This window comes from Pipistrellus kuhlii, unplaced genomic scaffold, assembly GCF_014108245.1.
Source record: "Pipistrellus kuhlii isolate mPipKuh1 unplaced genomic scaffold, mPipKuh1.p scaffold_m20_p_8, whole genome shotgun sequence".
In the NCBI taxonomy this organism is placed as follows: domain Eukaryota; kingdom Metazoa; phylum Chordata; class Mammalia; order Chiroptera; family Vespertilionidae; genus Pipistrellus; species Pipistrellus kuhlii.
In genome coordinates this window covers 30,870,744-30,892,743 of record NW_023425584.1, presented here as the reverse complement: position 1 = coordinate 30,892,743, position 22,000 = coordinate 30,870,744, and the positions used below count along the sequence as shown (strand labels likewise).

The window sequence follows — 22,000 nt, the reverse complement described above, 5'->3', positions numbered from 1 at the left end:
TCAGCTGCCTCTTGCACACCCCCTACTGGGGATGTGCCCGCAACAGAATCGAACCCAGGACTCTAGTCCACAGGCCAAGACTCTATCCACTGAGCCAAACCAGTTTTGGCTACTTGTTAGCCTTTTAAATGACTGTTTTCTGACCTACCAAAGGCACCCAAGATTCCTAAGTAGTTTTAACATTTTTTAAAAAAATATATTTTATTGATTTTTTTAGAGAGGAAGGGAGAGGGATAGAGAGCTAGAAATGTCGATGAGAGAGAAACATTGACCAGCTGCCTCCTGCACACCCCCTACCGGGGATGTGCCCGCAACCAATGTACATGCCCTTGACCGGAATAGAACCCAAGACCTTTCAGTCCGCAGACCAATGCTCTACCGCTGAGCCAAACCGGCTTCGGTAGTTTCAACATTTTTATTCCTTTTTAAGTTCCTCTAGAATGATGCTCCTCAGATAAGTGTAACTTTAAGAATCAGAAGAAAATAAATGATACAACACAGTAACTTGAAACTTGTACTATCAAAAAAGGTAGAAATATATTAATAGGTTTCTTGAACTTTTCATTTAGGACAGAAGACAAAATAACTTTCTGAACATAAACATAAAAATAGAGCACATTTATCAACATTAGGAAGATGCCTAAGCTTATAACAATGTATTAAATCTGACGTAATAATACACAGAAATTCACTGCCAGATATTCTGATGCATTATCCTGAAAATATGTCTCATACATAACACTAACATATAAAAATGTATAGCATTGTTTTCACAAGGAGAAAAGATAAGTTTTAGTTTTGTTTCACTCTAAAGATTTTTTTTTTTAATTTTTATTTTTTCAAGAGGAAGGCAGAGGGAGAGAAACATTGATGTGAGAGTGAATCACTGACAGGCTGCCTCTGCATGTCCTCCATCAGGGATTGAGCATGCAGCCTGGTTTTGTGCCTTGATCGAATCAAAGCAGCAATCTTTTGGTGCATGGGATGACACTCAACCAACTGAGCCACATGGGCCAGGGCAAAAAATAAGCTTTACCACAAAAACAGAATTATTGTATTTCAGCTTCTGATTAAGTGTTAGAGATATACTTTAATTATAAAAAAGAAAAACAAGATTCACCCTTAAAATAAAAAAGTGTGTGTGTGTGTGTATATATATATATATTTCATTAATGCTTTTTATGCTCTTACAATGTAAAACATTTAGAAACTTCTGAGCTCTCAAAATTTTGGCCAGTTAACCTATTTGGCTTTAACATTCTAAATTCCCTTTTGAGAATCAAGACTATAGTTTATGGTCCATCAGTCCAATATAGGTAGAGCAATTCTATTTCTTTTGTTTCTTTTTTGGTGGTTCATCTTCGGAGCTGCTATCTGTGCTGGTGCTACTACTACTGGAAGAGCTGGAATCTGAGTCTGAATCAGAGGATGAGGAAGAGCTTGCGGAGGAGGCTGAAGACGATGAACTGGAGGAGCTTTCATCAGAATCACTGTCCTCAGAGGAGGATGAGGTAGATGTTTCTTCACTCTCTGATGATGAATCACTGGCTGAACTGTCACTGCTATTGCTACTGGAGCTGGTTACACTCTTAGACCTATTAGACAATTAGTAGTTATATTCATGGGCAGCCAACATTTAGTAAAATGTAAATTTCTGTACATGTATATAACTGAAGCTTTGCTAGCATGTTATTCCTACATTTACTGCTTTTGGAATTGCCTAACTATTGTAACCATACTGCCTTCCATCCCTTAGCAAGGTCATTTACTATAGTAATTTAACTCTCTTGGATGGTATAATATACCTAATATATTATGCGCCACAGCAAATAAATAATAGTAGAATAAAGTTGCAGTATAACAAATGGTTTTATTTAAACCTCATGAAGTGGCAACTGTTTCATAATCTCAATTACTTCAGACCAGGAATAGTTGGACAATAATTTCTTACTACTTTAATAATATTTCCTATTCTAAACTAAAAGAAATTATTTACTATTTCCAGGAAGAAGGACTCTGGAAAGTAAGAAAAAAAGGAGACATAAAGGCAATAAATTCCAGATAAAGAGAGGAACATATCAGAAAACTGCAAACAAGAAACTTCAGATTCAAATCTTTAATTACTATTTTAAAAATCACTCTTCCTGCCAAAACCGGTTTGGCTTAGTGGATAGAGCATCAGTCTGTGGACTGAAAGGTCCCAGGTTTGATTCCAGTCAAGGACATGTACATTGGTTGCGGGCGCATCCCCAGTGGAGGGTGTGCAGGAGGCAGCTGGTCGATGTTTCTCTCTCATCCACGTTTCTAGCTTCCCTCACCCTCTCTGTAAAAAATCAATAAAATATATATTTTTAAAAATAAAAATAAATAAAATCACTCTTCCTATCCCTCCAACTAGTATTACATATTAACTATATACTACTCCTGAAGCCACATACCTTTTTTTCTTCGTCTTTCTTTCTACATTAGCTTCTCCAATGCTGATAAACATGGGGAAAAGAAACTTCTATTAATAGACTGATTATGCACAGCTCAGGCCAACCCTTCTGTTCTCCCCAAAATTATTTTATATTGGAGAAACACTTTGTCTTTCATAACATGTATTCAGAGTCCAGTATTATTTGTTATAACCAAATGGAAAGTTTCCTGTTGTAGGCTCTATGTGGTACATAGTCAATATAACCAGCACTGAAGCAAAACATGTTATCTATTAACTTTATCTTAGAAGCCAGTTAAGTTGGTAAAGATGACTGAATGAACCAATTTGATTCTTCTTTTAGTTTTGAACGTAGGTTGATATGACTAAACCAACTACATCCTGAACAACAATACAAAGTAAATAATACCATAACAATTGTAATTTATAATTTGAGTTTCCAGAGTAATATAAATGGCCATCCTATATAATAAAAGCATATGTCAAGTGTCCAGTTGTTCAGTCAACCAATCAAAACATAATATGCTAATGATATGCTAAAGCCGCTCAAGCACTTGCTATGATGTGCACTGACCACCAGGGGGGCAGATGCTCTGACTGGTAAGTTAGCTTGCTGCTGGGGTCTGGCCGATCAGGACTGCGCAAGATGGGCTAGACATGCCCTGGAGCCTTACCGTAGTCCCTCCCCAGCTGGTCAACCTCCTGTGTCCCTCTCTGGCCCCAACTGTGCACCAATGGGGTCCCTTGGCCTAGCCTGAGCCCTCTTGCAATCCAGGATCCCTTGGGGGATGTCAGAGAGCCGGTTTTAGCCAGATCCCACAGGCTGGGCCAAAGGACCCACTGGTGCAAGAATTCGTGCACTGGGCCTCTAGTTTCATATAAAAAGCAACCTTTAATTTAAAATATCCATTTCTTTTTCTGTATGTCCCCAAAATGTTCAGTTATTTCAATTAATACTTCAAGACTGTGTTCCCTCACATCATTTACCAAGAACAAAGTCTGTCTCCCCTAGGACATGGGGCGGGTGGATATGGGGCAGGCGGCTTCTGTGGCCAGGGATCATGGGGCAGGAAACTTCTTGGTCTTCCTAGCCACAGCTAGCCTCAGGCACTGGTGCCCGACTTCTCCAACTCCCACAGGCTCGGAGCAGCTGGGAGGCAGGGCCGCCACCATCTTTTCAGGTTAATTTGCATACCCACTCCTAATTTGCTGGTGGGCGTAATGGAGGTACAGTCAATTTGCATCTTTTTCTTTTATTAGTGTAGATACTGCTTTCTACTTACTCTATATACTTAATATAAGTATCTTGAATACTTACCTTGGATATCTTTTTATAGCAGCTTATATAATATTATGTGTATTCTGTCATCATGTCATAGATAGAAGCTATAAAGCAAAATGATTAAGAGCATAGATTCTAAAAAGACAGGTTGGTTTAACACTTAACTTTTCTACTTTCTAGCTGTGTGACAACACTGAGCAAGTTACTAAACCTCTCCATGCTTCAGTTTCTTCATACGTAAAATAGGGGTTAATAATAGTACTTACCTTTATGTTATAAATATGACGCTTAAATATGCTAATACTTCTAAAAAGCTTAGTATAGTGCCTGGCACATAATAAGAACTCATTAATATTGTAAGCTAAATCTGGATAATGACCATGAGACATTTAGGCCCTTAATAAAGTCTATAAATACAAATTAAAATATTCCCTTGGGAAAAAATATTCCTTTAAATATCACATGTAAACTTACCTTTGTTGTAATAATAATCTGTTTTCTTTTTCTTTTAAAGCTTTCTTTAGTTCTGCTGTTCTTGAAGGCCTATGTAAGTATTTTCTTTTTCCTGTGCATTCATAAGTCCAATGTCCAAATTCCAAGCATTTCTGACATCTTACATGTTGCTTATTTGCTTCACTACAGAGCAAAATCAGAATACAGTTCTTAAATTTAAAAGCATAAACAATATAATGTGTAAAATGGTGCTTATTTTTAAATAGAAACAAACATCATTTTACATTTTAAATTGTTTGTTAGGTTTAACCATAAGATAGCATAGTAAGTGGTTAAGAGCATGAACCTTGAACTTAAGACAGAATTTAGCTCAAATCTTCATTCCTCAGTTCTATTCCAGCAATGGCAGACTAGGTAACTAAGACAACACTTGGGCTCAGAACTAGAAAAGATAATCAAAACATTTAAAACAATCTGCTTGACGCATGAGAGAACAATAAAGTAAAGAACAACCAAGCCAAGATACGGAAGAAAATAGAAATCCAGAGTGGTCAGCCCTGTAGTTTGTATCTGGTTAGGACTCAGAGGGACTATCCATTAAGAATAAACCAACCATATAAGGAGGGCAGCCTGGTTTCTAGACATCTAGGAGACTAAGAAATTAGATTAAGATGCAGCAAGCAAAGAGAAGCAGATGAAAGAATGGGTAAGGAAGAAATAGAATTTTCATTCCTCACTGATGATGTATTATGTACATGGCAAATCCAAAAGATCTACAGATAAAATATTTTCAATAGTTTGAATTCATGAGTGAGTTTAGCGAAGGCTTTGGACTGGGTCAGCAAATTGTCCACAAAGGGTCAGATAGTAAATATTTTAGGCTTTGCAGATCAAGACTCACCTCTTCAGAAGGACCTGTCCTGTTCAACCAACCTAACCCGGGCCTTTCCCTCTTTCCACCACCTGTTGTTTGCTTCAAAGTTCTTATCACCAACTGTATTTACTTAAAATGTTTAATTTATGGGCTCTTCCCACTACTTGAATGTAAGCTCCCTGAAAGCGGAGTTAGTCTTGAACCCCTCTTTTGCTTTTATACCCAAATTCTGACACAGAGCGACAGGTAGTGAATACATGAATACTAATTGGATAGAATGAATGGCAAAAAAAGTGAGACAGCTTGGGGGAAAAGTCGGCGTTGTAGTCAGACGGTTCCTAGGGAAGGCGTCAGGAAGGGCAGGCTAGGCTAGAGGCCGCATAGAGGAAGCTGAAGAAGGTTTACGTCTGCGAGGATAGGGAGCCAGGATCAGGCCTTCAGCTTGCCCGGGCCCCGCGAGGGGTGGGCGGCTGGGTGGGCAAAGGGGCACAGACCACTTAGCGACCAACTCCTGTGCGTCCCCTTCCGGGAAACCAAACTCCAGGCTCTCTTCAGACTCACTCACCCCCACCCGCCCGGGGTCCCGCTAGGTGGACCCTACGCAGCCGTCTTCTACGATATCGCTAGCCAAACTTGATGCCCCGCCGGAGCAGCGGGGCTGCCCCGTGTGAGAAAAACATCCACCCTCGGCCGGCCCGTCCGAGGATCCGAGACCGGCAACGCAGGCGGACGCCGCTCCACCGCCGGCTGACGCGCTTCTCCCCGCCCCCAGCCCGCCCCGCACCCAACGAGGGCCCTCACTTACGCTTGTCTCCGGGCTATGAGTCGATGCATGGGAGTCGCCATCTTAGCGCGGCTGAGGTGTGCCGCGCTGGATTTTGGGATATTCCTCGGGAGGGGCGGGGCTTCGGGGCTTCGGACGCAGAGGACGCCGGCGTGGGCGGAGCTAGTCCCGTCTCCGCTGCCTCTGGGCTGCGGGCGGGAGCTGGGTCTGAGGGGTGAGGCCGGAGGTCTGGTCTGAACAGAGTTTTGAAGGGTGGGTACTTGTACCTTTGACCCTTGAACGGATCCGCTTATACACGGATTTATTTTTCTCCATAAATACAGTTGTGCCCTAACTGGTTGCTCAGTGGTTAGAGCGCCGGCCTGCGGACTGAAGGGTTCCAGGTTCAATTCCAGTCAAGGTTGAGGGCACATCCTCAGTAGGAGGTGTGCAGGAGGCAGCTGATCGGTGATTCTCTCTCATGGGTGTTTCTATTCTCTATCCCTCTCCCTTTCTCTCTGTAAAAATCAATAAAATATATATTAAAAAAAATAAGTACAGTTCCTGCCTATCCACAGGTTTCGCATCCACGAATTCAACCAATCTTGGGTGGAGACCATCAATTGAAAGACTGACGTTAGCAAACTACTAAGTGAAAATGTATGTTTATTTCTATTTTTATGTATTTCATAGGGACTAAATGACATTATATAAGTAAAGCTTCTTTGTCAATGGGTAAAAGATGCTACAAATAATTATTTTAGGCTATGTTAGCATTTAGTGTCAGATTACAGAAATTTTATTACCTTAAATCTATATTTTTAAAAACATATAACTCTGAAATATATGCTTCTTTAATAAAAGTGAGGTCTCACTTTTATTAAAAATATATTTTTTAAATAGATTTCAGAGAGGAAGGGAGAGGGAGAGACCGAAACATCAATGATGAGAGAGAATCATGGAATGCTGCCTCCTCCACCCCACTCCCACCCCACACTGGGGATTGAGCCCACAACCCCAGCATGTGCCCCCTACTGGAATCGAACCCAGGACCCCACAGTCCGAAGGCCAATGCTCCATCCACTGAGCCAAAACAGCCAGGGCCCCATTCACTTTTCACATTAATAATTATCCAACACCTAAAATGTTTTAGGAACTGAGGATAAAGCACTGAATGAATAAAGTTGTACATGTGGAGCTTTCTTCAGATAATAAAAAGAGATAATGTCCAACAAACACAAATACTCTAAAGAAAAATAATTGAGGGGTCCTAGTCAGGTAGCTCAGTTGGTTAGAGCAGTGGTCAGCAAACCCATTAGTCAACAGAGCCAAATATCAACAGTACAATGATTGAAATTTCTTTTGAGAGCTGAAAACTGACTGTTACACCTGGGCACACCTACCAATTCCACTACTGTAATGACGGAACGGCACACATTGCTTCTTTAAAGTGACATCCTTCAGATACTTGGTGGCTTTTTGAATATGCATACCCATGATGGCCTAGGAAGTTTTGTGAGTGTTCTTTTAAAAAAATATATATTTTATTTATTTTTTACAGAGAGGAAGGGAGAGGAATAGAGAGTTAGAAACATCGATGAGAGAGAATAATCGATCAGCTGCTTCTTGCACACCCCCTACTGGGGATGTGCCTGCAATCAAGGTAAGTGCCCTTCACTGGAATCAAACCCGGGACCCTTCAGTCCACAGGCCGACGCTCTATCCACTGAGCCTAACTGGTTTCGACATTGCGAGTGTTCTTAAAGTGAACATGGAGATTTGAGCCTCTGGGTTTGCATGATTTCGTGTTTTTTGGGGGGGTCTAGTAAATAACAAACTATTTTCAGAGGTCACCTGTGGCTGCTTTGGGGAAGAACATGGCTTTATTTTTTAAATTTAATTTGTAAACTTTTAAGTGTTTGATAGAAATATACTGTTGTATATGACTTGAGGTAGGGATCTAAATTTTTCCTCAAAATGGATAGCTAATGTTCCAACATCACCCCCTCCACCACTAGTTTTAAAAATGCCAAGTATCATATGCTAAATTCTCATACTTGAGTTTGTTTCTGGACTTTTATTTCTGTCTTTGTGCTTTCTAGCACCAGTATCATAGTTGTAATTATTATTACTTAATTATAATGTGCCCTTTCTTGCAGTTCTGATAGGATGGCTTTGCTAGCAACCACACCTTTGGCCAAGTCACTTCTCACAGAGGAAGGCTAAGTGGCCAGCCTTGCTTCACAAGTACCAGCAATTATCAAATGTTGCAGTGAAACTGTGTTGCATTTAGGAAACCCCAATGACAATCTTAGAAGAAGACACTCACCTAAGAAACCTGAAAGTACATGCTGAGTGGGAGGGGGGAGGAGAAGCTCATTCAGGAATTTCCTCTCGATCATGTGGTTATTCTGTTCATTTACATGGAGATGCCAGATTGTCACCATGTCCCCCTACTTTGGAAGGGGATTTTACTTTTAGAGCAGAAGCTCTAAGGAAAAACATCAGAAGCCCTAGGGAGGCATTTTTGGCACTCCACTGGCATTCTAAAGGACTATAAGAGATCAGAGGGGACCGTCTTGGACCTCTAGATTTCATCTCATTTAGATGTAAAATAGACATGCCAAATATGAATGTACTACTCCTTCCTGACTACTCATGCTATCTGCTGATACTATTGCAATAAAGAAGATATTCTCACTGGTGCTGGCTGCGCAACCCAATAAGGCCATCTGGTTGGAATCTTCAGGATCAATTTTCTTTCTTCAAAATGAAACTTGCCTTGCGTGGAAATGGCACAAAATATATTCATATTTACTAGTATTCTTAAAGGGAGAGTAACCCAGTTTTGAAAAATGACTTATTAAAAACAAAGAAAAAAATGAAAAGTGACTTAACTACATTTCTACTCTCTGCCAAATACATTCAGCTGCTCTGTATCCACAGGTTCTGCATCTATGGCTTCAACTAACCCAGATCAAAAATATTTTTTAAAAAGTTATGTTATTATTGACATGTATCGGGTCTAGTAATAATTAATGTCATTTTTAAACATTCGTTTAAAATCTTGCTTGGCGTTGACTTGTATTGACATAACCTTCAAACACGTGGTATCTACAGAATGTGTGAAGTGCAATTAACAAGTTTTGCTTGAAAAAGTTTGTGTTTGGTTTGGTTTTTGTTGCAAAACTAGGGCTAGGAAGATGGCGGATGAAGAGCATATTCGGCACTGCATGCTTTACGAGTTCCAATTAGGAAGAAAAGCAAGTGAAGCTGCAAAAAACATCTGTAGTGCTCTTGGTCAAGATGCAGTTAGCGCCAGAAAATGCCAGCTTTGGTTTGAGAAATTTCGCAAGGGAAATTTTTCCTTAGATGACAAGAGTGGTCGAGGCCGTGTGTCCAATTTTGATCAAGAAGCTCTTCAAGCTCTTTTGGTGCAAAATCCTCAAATTACCCAACAAGAGCTTGCGACAACTTTAAATTGTTCACAAAAAACAATTTCCAATCAATTGCGTGCATTTGGCAAAGTCCAAAAGTTTGGAAAATGGGTTCCTCATGAGTTGACCGACAACAACCATAATCAAAGAGTCACAATTTGCAGTTCGCTCCTCTCTTGTCAAAACCGTTTGCCGTTTTTAGAGCAAATTGTTACCGGAGATGAACAATGGGTGCTGTATGTTAATGTGAAAAGGTGGCCTCAATGGTTGGACAAAAATGAGGCTCCGCAGCCCACGCCAAAACCTGACTTGCATGCGAAAAAAGTGATGTTGTGTGTTTGGTGGAATTTTAAAGGATTTCTTCATTATGAACTTTTACCATCTAACCAAACCATTACAAGTGCAGTGTATAGTGCCCAATTGGAAAGGTTAGCCCAAGCTTTAAGAGAAAAAGAACCCGCGCTGATTAATCGGAGGGGCGTAATTCACCACGATAACGCACGACCGCATACTGCAAGAATCACTGCTGAAAAACTGCGCCAGTTGGAATGGGAAGTTCTCCCTCAACCTGCATATTCTCCTGATATTGCCCCTTCTGATTACCATTTGTTTCGTTCTTTGCAATACTTTCTTCTTGGAAAAAAATTTAATAATGAAGAATGCCTCAAAAATGCATTGACCGAATTTTTTGCATCAAAATCACAAGAATTTTACAACAGAGGGATTAAAATGCTTCCTGAGCGTTGGGCACAAGTAGTAGAAAACAACAGCAACTATATTGTTGATTAAATTTTGTTGTATTGTTTAAATAAATTCGATTTAAAAAAGTATTAGAAAATGACATTAATTATTACTAGACCTAATACTAAGTAGTTAGGCCTATGTAGTTAAGACTATTGTGGTTGAGTCTGTATTGTCCTGAATATGTACAGCCTTTTTAAAAAAATCATTATCCCCTAAATTCCTGAAGAATACAGTATAACAACTATTTACACAGCATTTACATTATATTGTACTAGGTATTATAAGTAATCTAGAGATGATTTAAAGTACCCAGGAGGATGTGTATAGGTTATATGCAAACACTACACCATTTTATATAAGGGCTTTAGGTATCTGTGGGGGCCTTGGATACCAAGGGATAGCTGTATCAAAATATCTTCATAGTGGAAATGTCTTTTGGTCACCTTTTCCAGAGTTGTCTTTGTCTTGTTTGGAAAAGAAACTCTGACGCTTCCAGTGAGCTCAGATCACCTCTTCTCTTGTTTCAGCTTGCTGCTGCTGCCTTTTGCATTAGGGATGGATTCCTGTGCCATTGCCAGGAAAACATGTTAGTCATCTCCTCTGAGTTAGGGCTTATACTGCTAGCATTCAAGTGTCAACTGTAATCATCTGTGATATATTTAGATTTTTAACTCACATTGCATTTGAACACTAACTACATGTCAGCAAGAAAATAAATGGTTCTCCTTTGGTTGGGAAGTAATGTATGGGCAGAATGCCACATCAACTTGTTCGTGATAATACTGTTTCTTTATCAAATTACAAATATGCAAACCCAGACTCCTCTTTAATAAGGAAAGATAAATTATTATCAGAGGCCACAGGGTCTTTTAAAGTCATTGTCTTTGAGTCTTAGAGCATGTAGAAAAGAGCATTGTCCTGAGACAAATGACCTGTTTTCAGCTGAAAATAAACCAGAGTAGGGTACTCTGAGTCCTGATGAATTAGATAATTAAAACAAAAGATGGTAAAAAAAAAAAAAAAAAAAAAAGCTTTGTAATCTGTAGAAACAAGATGGCAACTGCTACTATAGCAGGATAGCTACCCGGGCAAGGTGGTGAGGTACCAGGAAGGAGTGGAGGTGGGGGGGGGAGGGGTGGTTGGGAGTCCTTCCACACTTTGGAACAGGACAAGTCAGAGTAAAACTGGGCTGAACCGATCAGAGTCATATTTCTGCTCTCAACAGACCAGACCAACAGGCAGGACTTTGGGGTGGAGCTAGAATGCCAGCTGCTAGAGGTGGAAGAAGGCTGTGTCTGGGGCTGGTTGAGGAGAAGGTGGAGCTAATGGATATGGAGGTTGTGAGTCGGGCCAGGGAAATTTTTGTTGATTAAGGAGTTAAATTTTCATGATCATATCAGCTTCTGTGGCTTGGAGAAATCTGGGCGAAGTTCATCCAGCATTTAAAGATTATAAGGAGAAAAAGGGTGGGACTAATAAAAGGGTAATATGCAAATTGGTCATGACTCCCTTACAGTAACAACTGAACAGCAGGCTGCATGGAGCTGACAAGGCTGGCAGGGGGAGCAGTGAAGGGTGACCAGGCCAGCAGAGAGGGACAGTGAGGGGTAACCAGGCCTGCAGGGTGGATAGTGAGGAGCAACCAGGCCAGTGGCGGGGGGGGGGGGGGGGGGGGCACGACAGTTGTGGGCGACCAGGTCAGCAGGGAGAGCAGTGAAGGGCAACCAGGCCTGCAGGGGGGATAGTGAGGGGCGACCAGGCCAGTGGGAGAACAGTTGTGGGTGACCAGGCTGGCGAGGGGGGGGGAAGGGGACAACCAGGCTGGCAGGGGGGCACTAAGGGGTGACCAGGCTGGCAGGGGGGCACTAAGGGGTGACCAGGCTGGCGAGGGCGGGGGAAGGGGACAACCAGGCTGGCAGGGGGGCACTAAGGGGTGACCAGGCTGGCAGGGGGGCACTAAGGGGTGACCAGGTTGGCGGAGGGGATCAGTTGGGGGTGACCAAGACAGCAGGATGGGCAGTTAGGGGCAAGGTGGCTGGCAGGCAAAGTTAGTTAGGGGCGATCAGGTAGGCAGGCAGGTGAGCAATTAGGAGCCAGCGGTCCCTGATTGTTAGAGGGATGTCCAACTGCCAGTTTCCCAGGGATCAGGCTGAAAGCAGCAGTTGGACATTCCCTGAGGGGTCCTGGATTGGAGAGGGTCCAAGCTGGGCTGAGGGAACCCCACCTCCATGCATGAATTCCATGCACCGGGCCTCTGGTATATATATATATATGTGTGTGTGTGTGTGTGTGTGTGTGTATCTGTAATCAGCCTGAATAAGGGCAAAACTTGAGGCTTTGGAGAATGAGGTAACAGTGGTGCTATGTAAGCAGTCAGTTTGACAGAGTGAGTTAGGACCCTAGTATTTCAGCCAATTTGGAGTTAGAAGTGAACTGTTTTTATATCAAAAGGGCATATGATTAGAAAAATGCTTGAGGGGAAAAATCAGTAGTCTAAATTGTGTTCTACTACTCCTTAACTATATAATTATACTTCTTATATTTATACTTGTATTTATGATTAAAACAAAGTGAAACATTTTCTACAGGACTCCCCCAAGCCTTTAAAATGGTAATATTAACCTATTAATATTTCATGGCACACTGTCCTGGGGAATAGAGTTTGGGAAAGGCTGGTTTAACTTAATGTTAAAAAAAGGCACAACCAAATTCAACCATCATATACAACAAAAGCACTGAAAGGAAGGAAGGTATTCTAAAATGTCAATAGTGAATGATTCTATTTGAATTATTAATTTTATTCTCCCCCTCCAGTATTTACTTTAATGAGCCTCTGAAAGTAATGTGAATTTAAAGAAAGCAGTGGTGTAGCTATAGGAAACCCATGTTGAAGTCAGAGTTTTTAAAGCTGTGTGATTTTGAACAGGTTACTCAATTTCATCAGGTCTTACTTTTCTCTATAAAATTGGAAAATAATACCTATCTCATGGGCTTTCTATGAAGATTAAATCAATTATGAACTCCAAATCGCTCAGCACAATTCTAGCACATACTGTACGAGCTATAGGTGTGGTAAGGTATGGTAATTATCATTGAGGGATTCTGGTTTAACTAAGGCCACTGGTCTACTGATTATGAGATTAGGGAGACCAGAATACCCATTATCTGAGCTTTTAGCTTCTTCCTGAAGCAAAGAATTGCAGAAGCTGCTCCAGAGAGTATATTCCACAGGACTTTTGGCAGGGATGATTACAAATTCCCAATTTTGAACCTTTTGTCTCATTGATAAACAGCCTATATATATTTTTAAAACAAACAGCAGCCTATGAATACTGTATTTTTAAAACAAACAAACAAACAAACAAACACCTTCCTGATTGCTTGGTACCAAATTTAACCATTGTATGAGAGAAAAGCATTTAATAACTTCCTTCTTCTAAAATACTCAAGATAGCTGTGGCTGGTATGGCTTAGTGTAGGGGTGTCGAACTCAATCAGAGAAGGGGCCAAAATCTAAAATCCAGCCTAAATCTCGGGCCGAATGGTTTACTCAACAGTCATAAACTGTCATTGTGATGGAAACGCAGTGGAGTGCAGTGATGACAGCGTGGTGCGGGCCACATTGCAAGGCCTGGCGGGACGGATTTGGCCCGAGGGCCTTGTGTTTGACACATGTGGCTTAGTGGATAAAGCGCCAACTGCAGATTGAAGGATCCCAGGTTTCGGGCTCCATCCCTAGTAGGGGGCATGCAGGAAGCAGCTGTTAATGATTCTCTCTCATCATTGATGTTTCTATCTTTCTCTCCCTCTCCCTTCCTCTCTGAAATCAATAAAGATATATTTTAAAAAATAAAATACTCAGGGTAGTCTGCTGAATGAAAAGAACTTGTGCTTTATTCATAGTGTGTCCAACATCACTTTGGCAATTTCATTGCTTCACAATTGTGATTCTTGGAAACTTGTCATTAAGATTCTTCACAATTCTTAAATAACTTTTCCTGACTTCATTTATTTAAATATCCTAGAATAGTCTCTTGAGCTATAAGTTTGATGATCCAGGAAACTATTTATAGCAGGATGAGTACTCCCTGTGACTGATGTTAATGTTTTATTTTGAGAACAAATCCTTAAAAAGATTGATAGGGTTGATGGTATTTTAAACTGAAACCAGTGCCAAGGCAAATAGATATGAACTTGGAACATAGAGAGAGATGGGTGTGCCTTTTTGCCAGTTTAGCTAAAGGCTGGGGAGGCCTCCCACAAGCAGGAAGGCAGAGACCCAGGGTAAGCCAGAGGTAGTAATCTTTTAGGTGGATTAGACACCAGACACCTAGGGCCTGGCCTCTCCTCGGTGCTTAATAACGCAGAATAGATTAGTGGAGACATTCTGTCGTAATTAAGACCAATACTGTCTTTGAGGTGATTGCTATGCCCCTAAGTCGGAGAAAAATAGGAAGGTCAAGGTCAACCTAAGTTAAAAAAACACACACACAAAACTGTGTGTTGGGGGCCCTAAAAAATAGAATCACAAAAGTAAATATTTAGAACAAGAAATTGCCACAAATTACTGGAGACTTGGAGGTTAAGCTTCCCCTTCTTCTGAATCTCATCAAGCAATTTATCAGACATGCTTATTGCTGATCGCACGCTGGCTTCCCCTTCACACCCGGAACACTCCTTAACAGCAAGTCACTGCTTTCCCAGGTGCTCCTGCAAGTGAGGACCTTAAATTAAGATTTATTAGTTTCAACCTCCCTGGATCATGTTTGGAGAGTGGCTAATATTCTGCCAGCTTCGGAGACAGGAGGGAAAGCAAGTCTGGCAGAGGTACACGTTACATTCCTTGCTTGCTTAGTAGCTGGTACTGGAAGACATTCTGCAACAATGTAAAAAAACCCAAAAAACAAAAACAAAGACAAAAAAACAACCCATGACCCCGGTTTGGCTCAGTGGACAGAGTCGACCTGCAGTCAGACTAAAGGGTCCCGGGTTTGATTTTGTTCAAGGGCTAGATCCCCAATAGGGGGCGTGCAGGAGGCAGCCAATTAATGATTCTCAGCATTGATGATTCCATCCCCCTCTCCCTTCCTCTCTGAAATCAATAAAAATATATATATTTTTAAAAAGATTCATTGCCTTATGTAATCCTACCACTTTACTGGCCGGTCTTAACGGACCCAGGTAGTTTATCATCTATGTCCCTTGCATCCAGCTCAGGACTGGTTCTTGGAATATGCTGGGAATAAACGTCCTGTAGGTCCTTCGGTCTGACTTAAGGACAGGAGTGCTGTAGAGAACGGTGCGTTAATATAAACAATATAAACAAAAAAACAACAACAACAAGGCGGTGGGGTTGAGAGTTGATTCCTTCCTTATGCCGGAGAGGGCGCTCGCTGTCTTTGACTTTGACACAGCTCGGCTTATTTTGAGCTGCCTTCCCCAGTAAGATCCAACCTACCCCTAGCGCGGTAAGAGAGCCTGCGGCACTGGAGCGCAGGTCCCACCACCGGAAGTTTCTTTGGCTATAAAGAGAACGGCGGAAGTAGGCCAAAGATACTTCCTCGGTACCACGCCTGCAGCCCGCTCTCCTTTCTTTTGGAAGGGGAGGCGCTCCCAGCCGTTTGCTTTGGTGGACCGCGCGGCTGCGGCAGATTCCGTGCGCGGCTTCAATCGGCTAGCTCCGCCTCTCAATCTTTTTTTTTTTTTTTTTTTTTTTTTTTACCTTCCTGGGTTCTCCACGCAGGGACCTGACGTACGCTTGTGCGTGACTGGGGGCGGGATCACTAGAGGAAGAGCGTGAGTGGAGATCTCGCGAGAACATTTTTTTTTTTCCTCCGCAGTTCTCGCTCTGCACCTTCATTCTCGTCGCAACGAGATCTTTCGAGATCTTCTCCGCCCCCGCTACCCGGCGCCCTCTCTGCGGCCGCTGAGCCGGAGCCGGCCTGAGCAGCACGCTTCGCAGCGGCTCGGTTTCCGAGAGAACCTAGGCGCTCGTGTGGGCACCCCTACGCCCCTCGCTAGCACCGGTCCCCTGGCCTACGCGGCCCGCTCTCCGCGCGCCATCCCCGCCGGGGTCCGTGTCCTGTTTCGCCGGCCGGACCCGGGCTCGAGCCCGAGCTGTAGCCGGCGCCATGTCGGTGGTGGGCATAGACCTGGGCTTCCAGAGCTGCTACGTTGCTGTGGCGCGCGCCGGCGGCATCGAGACCATAGCTAATGAGTACAGCGACCGCTGCACGCCGTAAGTGGGGGCCAGGCCACGGCCGCGTGCACTGGGGGGTGGGGAGGCAGCAATTGCTTTGGTCTGCGACCCTCTCCTCTCTGCGGAGGAACCCGGGCCGGGGAGTCCTCTTCATTCCGGGTCGAAAGATCGGTGGCTACCAGACCCCCGCTGGGTGCCAGGTCCCTGCTGGCCGCGACCTGCTCTGGTTCTGTGCCAGGAGCGAGGCCTTTTCCCTATGGCCCGCCTGCTGGGCGAAGCTGGGAGCCGGTACTCAGCGGAGGGCACAGGTAGGAGCTGGAAGGGAGGGAGGCCTGGGATGTAGGATGGCCCGAGATCCTCTCTCTCTGCGAGCAGAGACCAGGCCCAGGGCAGGAGCCTAACAGAATCCGTAGCTTTGCACACAGCCGGCACTTAATAAAAGTTGAACGGGTTCTAGTGTCTGCCCGCGGCAGGTCGTTGGAGCGGCCCGAGTCCCACGTGAGTGGGGGCGGGGCGGCGCCCGGAAGCGAGGGAGCGGGAGCACCTGAGGTTCAAGCTCCGGGACCCGATATCTCAAACTTGGGGTTGTGCCCGACATAAATCAGGAAAGGATTTAATAAAATCGGTGCCTTCTAGATGTCTTTGCATTCACTTTTTCATATAGCTTCAGAGTATTAAACGGAATTGGGTCATTTTCTGCTATTCTGTATGCATTCGCTTTAACAGTAATACGGTCCAATCAGGGTGCTGTCCACAATTGTTAATGAATGACCCAGGAGTTCGTTTCGACATCTAGAATAGTAATAAAATTATGGGACCAGTATAGACACAGGTCTAAAAAATCAGGACTCACCCAGGACTTTGCTTGGTTAGACGAAGAAATCTACTTCTTGAGCACATAGGGATACTTTTCAATCCGTTGTCTTCCTCTTGGGCAAAACCTTCATTCTGAGCCTCCCCGGGCCAGGGCAGCCTTCCTTTTTAAATCTAAATCATCCTGTTGCTCCTCTTAGATCTGTATGGCATGTAAAGACATTCACTTCAGAGAGGAAGGAATTTCTTGCAAACATAAGGTTTGAGATATTACTCTGCCAACACCCAGAAACTATGCTACGTTCAGCTTTTGCTCTGAAGGGTGGTTATTAATTTCTTCACATTCCTAATGTGGCTCGGTTGTGCATTATCCCATGCACGGAAGAGTCACCAGTTCATTCCGGGTCAGGGCGCAGGCTCGATCGTGCAGGAGGCTGTGGATTGATGTTTCTTACACTGATGTTTTTCTTTTCCTCGCTCTCTAAAATCTATAAAAGCACTTAGAAGAATAAAGAAAAAGAAGGCTGATTTGTTAATTAAAGCTTCAGACTTTCTACACCACTTCCCCTCCTGTCTAATTGCTGTGGTTATGAAAGGAGTCTCTTATAAAGCATTTTTCCTCAATCTGTTGAGATCTTGCTTCCAGTTGTCTGTCCTCTGGCTCAAATAAAATTTAAAAATATATAATTTTTTGTTCGTTTTTAGAGAGGAACGGAGAAGGAGAGAGAGAAATATCCATGGGCTGCCTCCTGCAGGTCCCTCATTAGGGATGGGGCTAGCATGTACCATGCCTGGGAATCCAACCGGCAAGCTTTTAGTGCAGGGGAGGACACTCAGCCACACCCGCCAAGGCTCAAATACATTTTTATAAAAATACAGGTTTGAACCTTCTTACAAGAGCAGTCTTGGAAACACCAACATCACACTTCCAGGCACCAAAATATTCCCATTTAAATACATTTAAGGAAGGTAACGCTAATCTATTAATAATGAATTGCAGTCAAGACAGTCTTGTTAAAGCTCAATACCCAGCCGCTAACACATTATCTGGCATTTAGCTACATTTTGTTAATCATTTGTGAATCTGAGAAACAGGTGTATTTCAAAAGCGTATTCTTTAAAAATGATTTCACCACCCAGGCAGTGTGGTCCAGTGGTTAAGCATAATGTATCAGGAGGTCACCAGTTGTCAAGGCACACTCCTGGGTTTTGCGCTCAGTAGGGGATGTGAAGGAGGCAGCCCACTGATGTTTCTGTCTCTACCTCTCCCTTTCTCTCTCTCAAATCAATAAAAATATTAAAGTAGTTTTTAAAAATCACTTAAGAACTAAAATACAACCTTACATACAAATTTGGTAGATGTAATGTACAGGAACTTTGCCATTGGTTTCCTAAACAAACATTTTTTTTTTGACTTACCAAAACGTTTGCTGTAACAATAAAAACACTATAAAGTGTTAGAGTTAAGTTTCCTTCAGTTATTTGCTCTATCCTTGCATACCTTTTTCTAGATTTCTACTAATATATATAGTGTGCTCGTGTGTGTGTGTGTGTGTGTGTGTGTGTGTGTGTGTAAACAAAAAGGATCATATTGTATTTTGTAATTCATTTCTTTCACTTATACACAGTGGGGCAAATGTAGGTTTATACTTGGTATAGAAAATAATACAGTAATTAATAGTAATATAAGAATAAGCTTTAGCATGTGTACAACTGTAAACCTGCGTTTCCTCACCCTGTATTTTAGACATTTTTCAGAGTCAAATATGAATTTTGTTAAATAATGTAATTCTGTATTATGGCTATGACACGTTTTCCTCAGATTATTTCTAATATTTTGCTATTATAAATAGTTTTTCAACAAGTAGTTTTTTAAAATTGATTTCAGAGAGAGGAAGGGAGAGGGAGGTAGAAACATCAACTATGTGAGAGAATCTTCATTGATGATGCCTCCTGCACGCCACCTACTGAAACCTGGGCATGAGCCCTGATCTGGAATCTAACCAGAACCTGGTTCATGGTCAACCATTGAGCCACACTGGCTGGGCATCCAGTTATCTTTTTTTCCATTCCTCACCTGAGGATGTTATTTTTCTTTAAATCCTTACCCGAGGATATGCTTGTAGAGGGAATGGGAGAGTTGGCTGCCTCCCATATGCAGTTCACCTGGGATGGAACCTGCAACCTGGACATGTGGCCTAATTGGAAATTGAACCCATGTATGGGAACCACTGGCCAGGGCTCAACAAGTAGATTTTTATGTTTACATATTAATACTTTTATTTTTGTTGTATAGATTTCCAGATGTGAAATTGCTAGGATAAAGGATATGTATGCTTAGAGTTTTAGTCCATATTGCCATAATGCTTTACAAAAACTTAGATTAATTTATACCAGGAACATAAATGATATCTTTTTTTTCTTTTTTAAAAAAAATATATTTTATTGATTTTTTACAGAGAGGAGGAGAGAGGGATAGAGAGCTAGAAACGTCGATGAGAGAGAAACATCGACCAGCTGCCTCTTGCACACCCCCCCCTGGGGATGTGCCCGCAACCAATGTACATGCCCCTGACCGGAATCGAACCTGGGACCCCTCAGTCCGCAGACCGATGCTCCCTTGGCCAATTTGGTTTCGGCATACATAAATGATTTCTCTGTCTTAATGGGGTTGTGAAGATTAAGGAGTTAAACTAAAGTGTTTATTTAGAATAATTTCTGACATATAGTTAATACCACCTAAATATTCGCTAATATTGCCATTATTACCTTTTTATATCTTTGTTAATCCTCTTTATTAAGTGATAGGTTGGTATAGTAAAATGAAATCTATAGAAATTTACCTTTTAGTATTCATCAAATAGGTGGTTTAAAGTTTTTTCACTTTATTTTTTCATCACCATTTATCCCCTCTATCTTCATCCATCCACAATCACGACACTGTTGTCCATGTGTTCTCTTCCTTTTTTGCTCAATCCCCACTCGAAAATCCCCCAACATTTGCTTTTAATGTGCAAATATTACTGACTCAGGAATTTGCTGTGCTTTAGGAACTATGTCTCCCATGAAATGAGTTACTTTTCTGCTTGATATAAACTTTGTGTACTTGATAGTTTGGGACTAAGTAACCAGAGGATACTCTGATTAATAACCATTTCCAAATCATTTTGCCACCGTCTCTTATTTGATCATCTAAATATCGATACTATTGGTTCTTTGAAAAGCTCATTTTCTTAGTTTTAAGAAAGTAGAGCAACAGCCATCCTAATACTCTGAGAGTACTCACACAAACATGAAACTACCTTTTAAGGATAGCAGCTGTTCTTAATATCCTAATCAGAATGTGCATAAATATTTGATCAGTAGTATTTCTTACCCAGGAAAGGGATATCATTGCCATTCTCTGTCTTAAAAAAGATTATTATTTTTAGGACTAGAGTCATAGAAATAAAGATAAGAACAGAGTGTTGAATTGATTTGAATTAATTTCCAACAATGCCAACCTGTAATTTGGAATGGAGGAAACGTAGTGTCAAACAGCAAGTGTCCGAGTACTTTACATTTTTAGCAGCATAGCTTGCCTTTGTGTGTAGTATGGAGGAAGTGGGAGATAGCAGTTCTCTTATTTACAGCTGTAATCCTTCTAGTTGGAAACATGAATGACATAAAAGCACAGTGAAAGCTTATTTATGTACAGACTTAAAATACTGAATTTAGAGGAGACGTTACATCAGTTGAGGATGGAGCGATGAAGAAAGGCAGGCGAGGGATTTGAGCAATAGGATTAGAATACCTGGAGGAAAGGATTGGGACAGTCTGAGGGAAAGTGTAGAAATAGGAATAAATTTAATGGTTGGTTCGAAGTACTCAAGTTTGCATGTATGAGATTTGAAGTCCAGTAGTCCTGATGATTTTATTATTTTTAGTTTTAAATATATTTTATTGATTTTTTTTTTTTTACAGAGAGGAAGAGAGAGGAATAGAGAGTTAGAAACATCGATGAGAGAGAATCATCGATCAGCTGCCTCCTGCACACCACCTACTGGGGATGTGCCCGCAGCCAAGGTACATGCCCTTGACTGGAATCGAACCTGGGACCTTTCAGTCCACAGGCCGACGCTCTATCTACTGAGACAAACCGGTTTCGGCAGTCCTGATGATTTTAGAATCCTTGAATAGGTTCTTCATTATAAAATGGGGACAGTAATAGTTTTTTTTTCTTTTCTTTTTTTTTTCTCAGAGTATTTAGTAGAACCAAGTGTAGAATGCTTAGCACTCTGCCTGGTATATGAAGGGTCAATAATAAGCAACTACTGTAAAGGGAAGTGCCAGATATATGAGAAATTAAGGGAATGCAGGGTAATGTAGGGATTAATTAGGGATTAACATAGCCAAAACCGGTTTGGCTCAGTGGATAAAGCATCTGCCTGCGGACTGAAAGGTCCCGGGTTCTATTCCAAGTCAGGGGCATGTACCTTGGTTGCGGGCACATCCCCAGTAGGGGGTGTGCAAGAGGCAGCTGATTGATTATTCTTTTTCATCGATGTTTCTAACTCTCTATCTCTCTCCCTCTTTGTAAAAAATAAATAAAATATATTAAAAAACAAACAAACCATAGAGTGATGCATAGGGGTCATGATAGCAAAAGCTTCAATTCCAATATAGCTGACTTTAAGCTTAAGCATAGTATTTTAAAGTAGTTTACCTTTAAGCAGGCTTCAATTTTGCTTTCTAAATTAAGCAGCAAATAGATCAAACCAGTAGGTAGTGTATGAATTGGTGATTTGGAAGAATGTGTTCAGAAGTGGGAATGAAGCTCTGTGTCAGAAATTGAGTCCTCAGAAGCTAGTTCTAGAAAAATTACTTTATATACTAAAGGATAGTTGTTTTCAGGGTTTATAGGCTGTTTTCTTTTTGTAGTTATAAGCTGTTTTAAAAAACAATATTTAATTGATGAATTGATATAAGGTACATTATTTTATGTTGGGATTTGAACAT

General features: G+C 41.7%; 2 protein-coding genes and 1 non-coding gene across 4 annotated transcripts in view; 2 read left to right on the top strand and 1 right to left on the bottom strand.

Moving 5' to 3' along the window:
- Nucleotides 1-505: 505 nt before the first annotated feature.
- On the bottom strand, nucleotides 506-6,013 carry ZCCHC10 (zinc finger CCHC-type containing 10). 2 transcript variants are annotated; one of them, XM_036423880.2, is made up of 4 exons: nucleotides 5,852-6,013; nucleotides 4,194-4,355; nucleotides 2,439-2,480; nucleotides 506-1,595 (listed from the first exon to the last, which is right to left on the bottom strand). In XM_036423880.2, exons 1-4 carry the CDS (start codon nucleotides 5,890-5,892, stop codon nucleotides 1,328-1,330), a joined length of 513 nt encoding a protein of 170 aa, XP_036279773.1. In that variant the 5' UTR covers nucleotides 5,893-6,013; the 3' UTR covers nucleotides 506-1,327. The 2 variants fall into 2 exon arrangements, with proteins under 2 accessions (XP_036279773.1, XP_036279774.1); XM_036423881.2 differs by lacking the exon at nucleotides 2,439-2,480.
- Nucleotides 6,014-14,738: 8,725 nt separating this feature from the next.
- Nucleotides 14,739-14,877, top strand: LOC118711957. Its single transcript, XR_004985905.1, has one exon. It is a non-coding gene; the product is annotated as a small nucleolar RNA SNORA7 (small nucleolar RNA).
- Nucleotides 14,878-15,843: 966 nt separating this feature from the next.
- HSPA4 (heat shock protein family A (Hsp70) member 4) overlaps nucleotides 15,844-22,000 on the top strand; it is a 40,704-nt gene continuing 34,547 nt past the window's right edge. Inside the window, exon 1 of the mRNA XM_036423876.2 lies at nucleotides 15,844-16,228. Within this exon, the coding sequence (XP_036279769.1) occupies nucleotides 16,122-16,228 (107 nt within the window). The 5' untranslated portion in view covers nucleotides 15,844-16,121. The remainder of the gene's footprint in view (nucleotides 16,229-22,000) is intronic.

Bases quoted from the DNA above. Each gene is read 5' to 3' on its own strand.
- ZCCHC10 (XM_036423880.2), bottom strand. From the start codon at position 5,892: ATGGCGACTCCCATGCATCGACTCATAGCCCGGAGACAAGC. The intron at 4,356-5,851 runs GTAAGTGAGGGC...TTTGCTCTGTAG, and splicing joins CTCATAGCCCGGAGACAAGC to TGAAGCAAATAAGCAACATG. The intron at 2,481-4,193 runs GTAAGTTTACAT...CATGTTTATCAG, and splicing joins AGATTATTATTACAACAAAG to CATTGGAGAAGCTAATGTAG.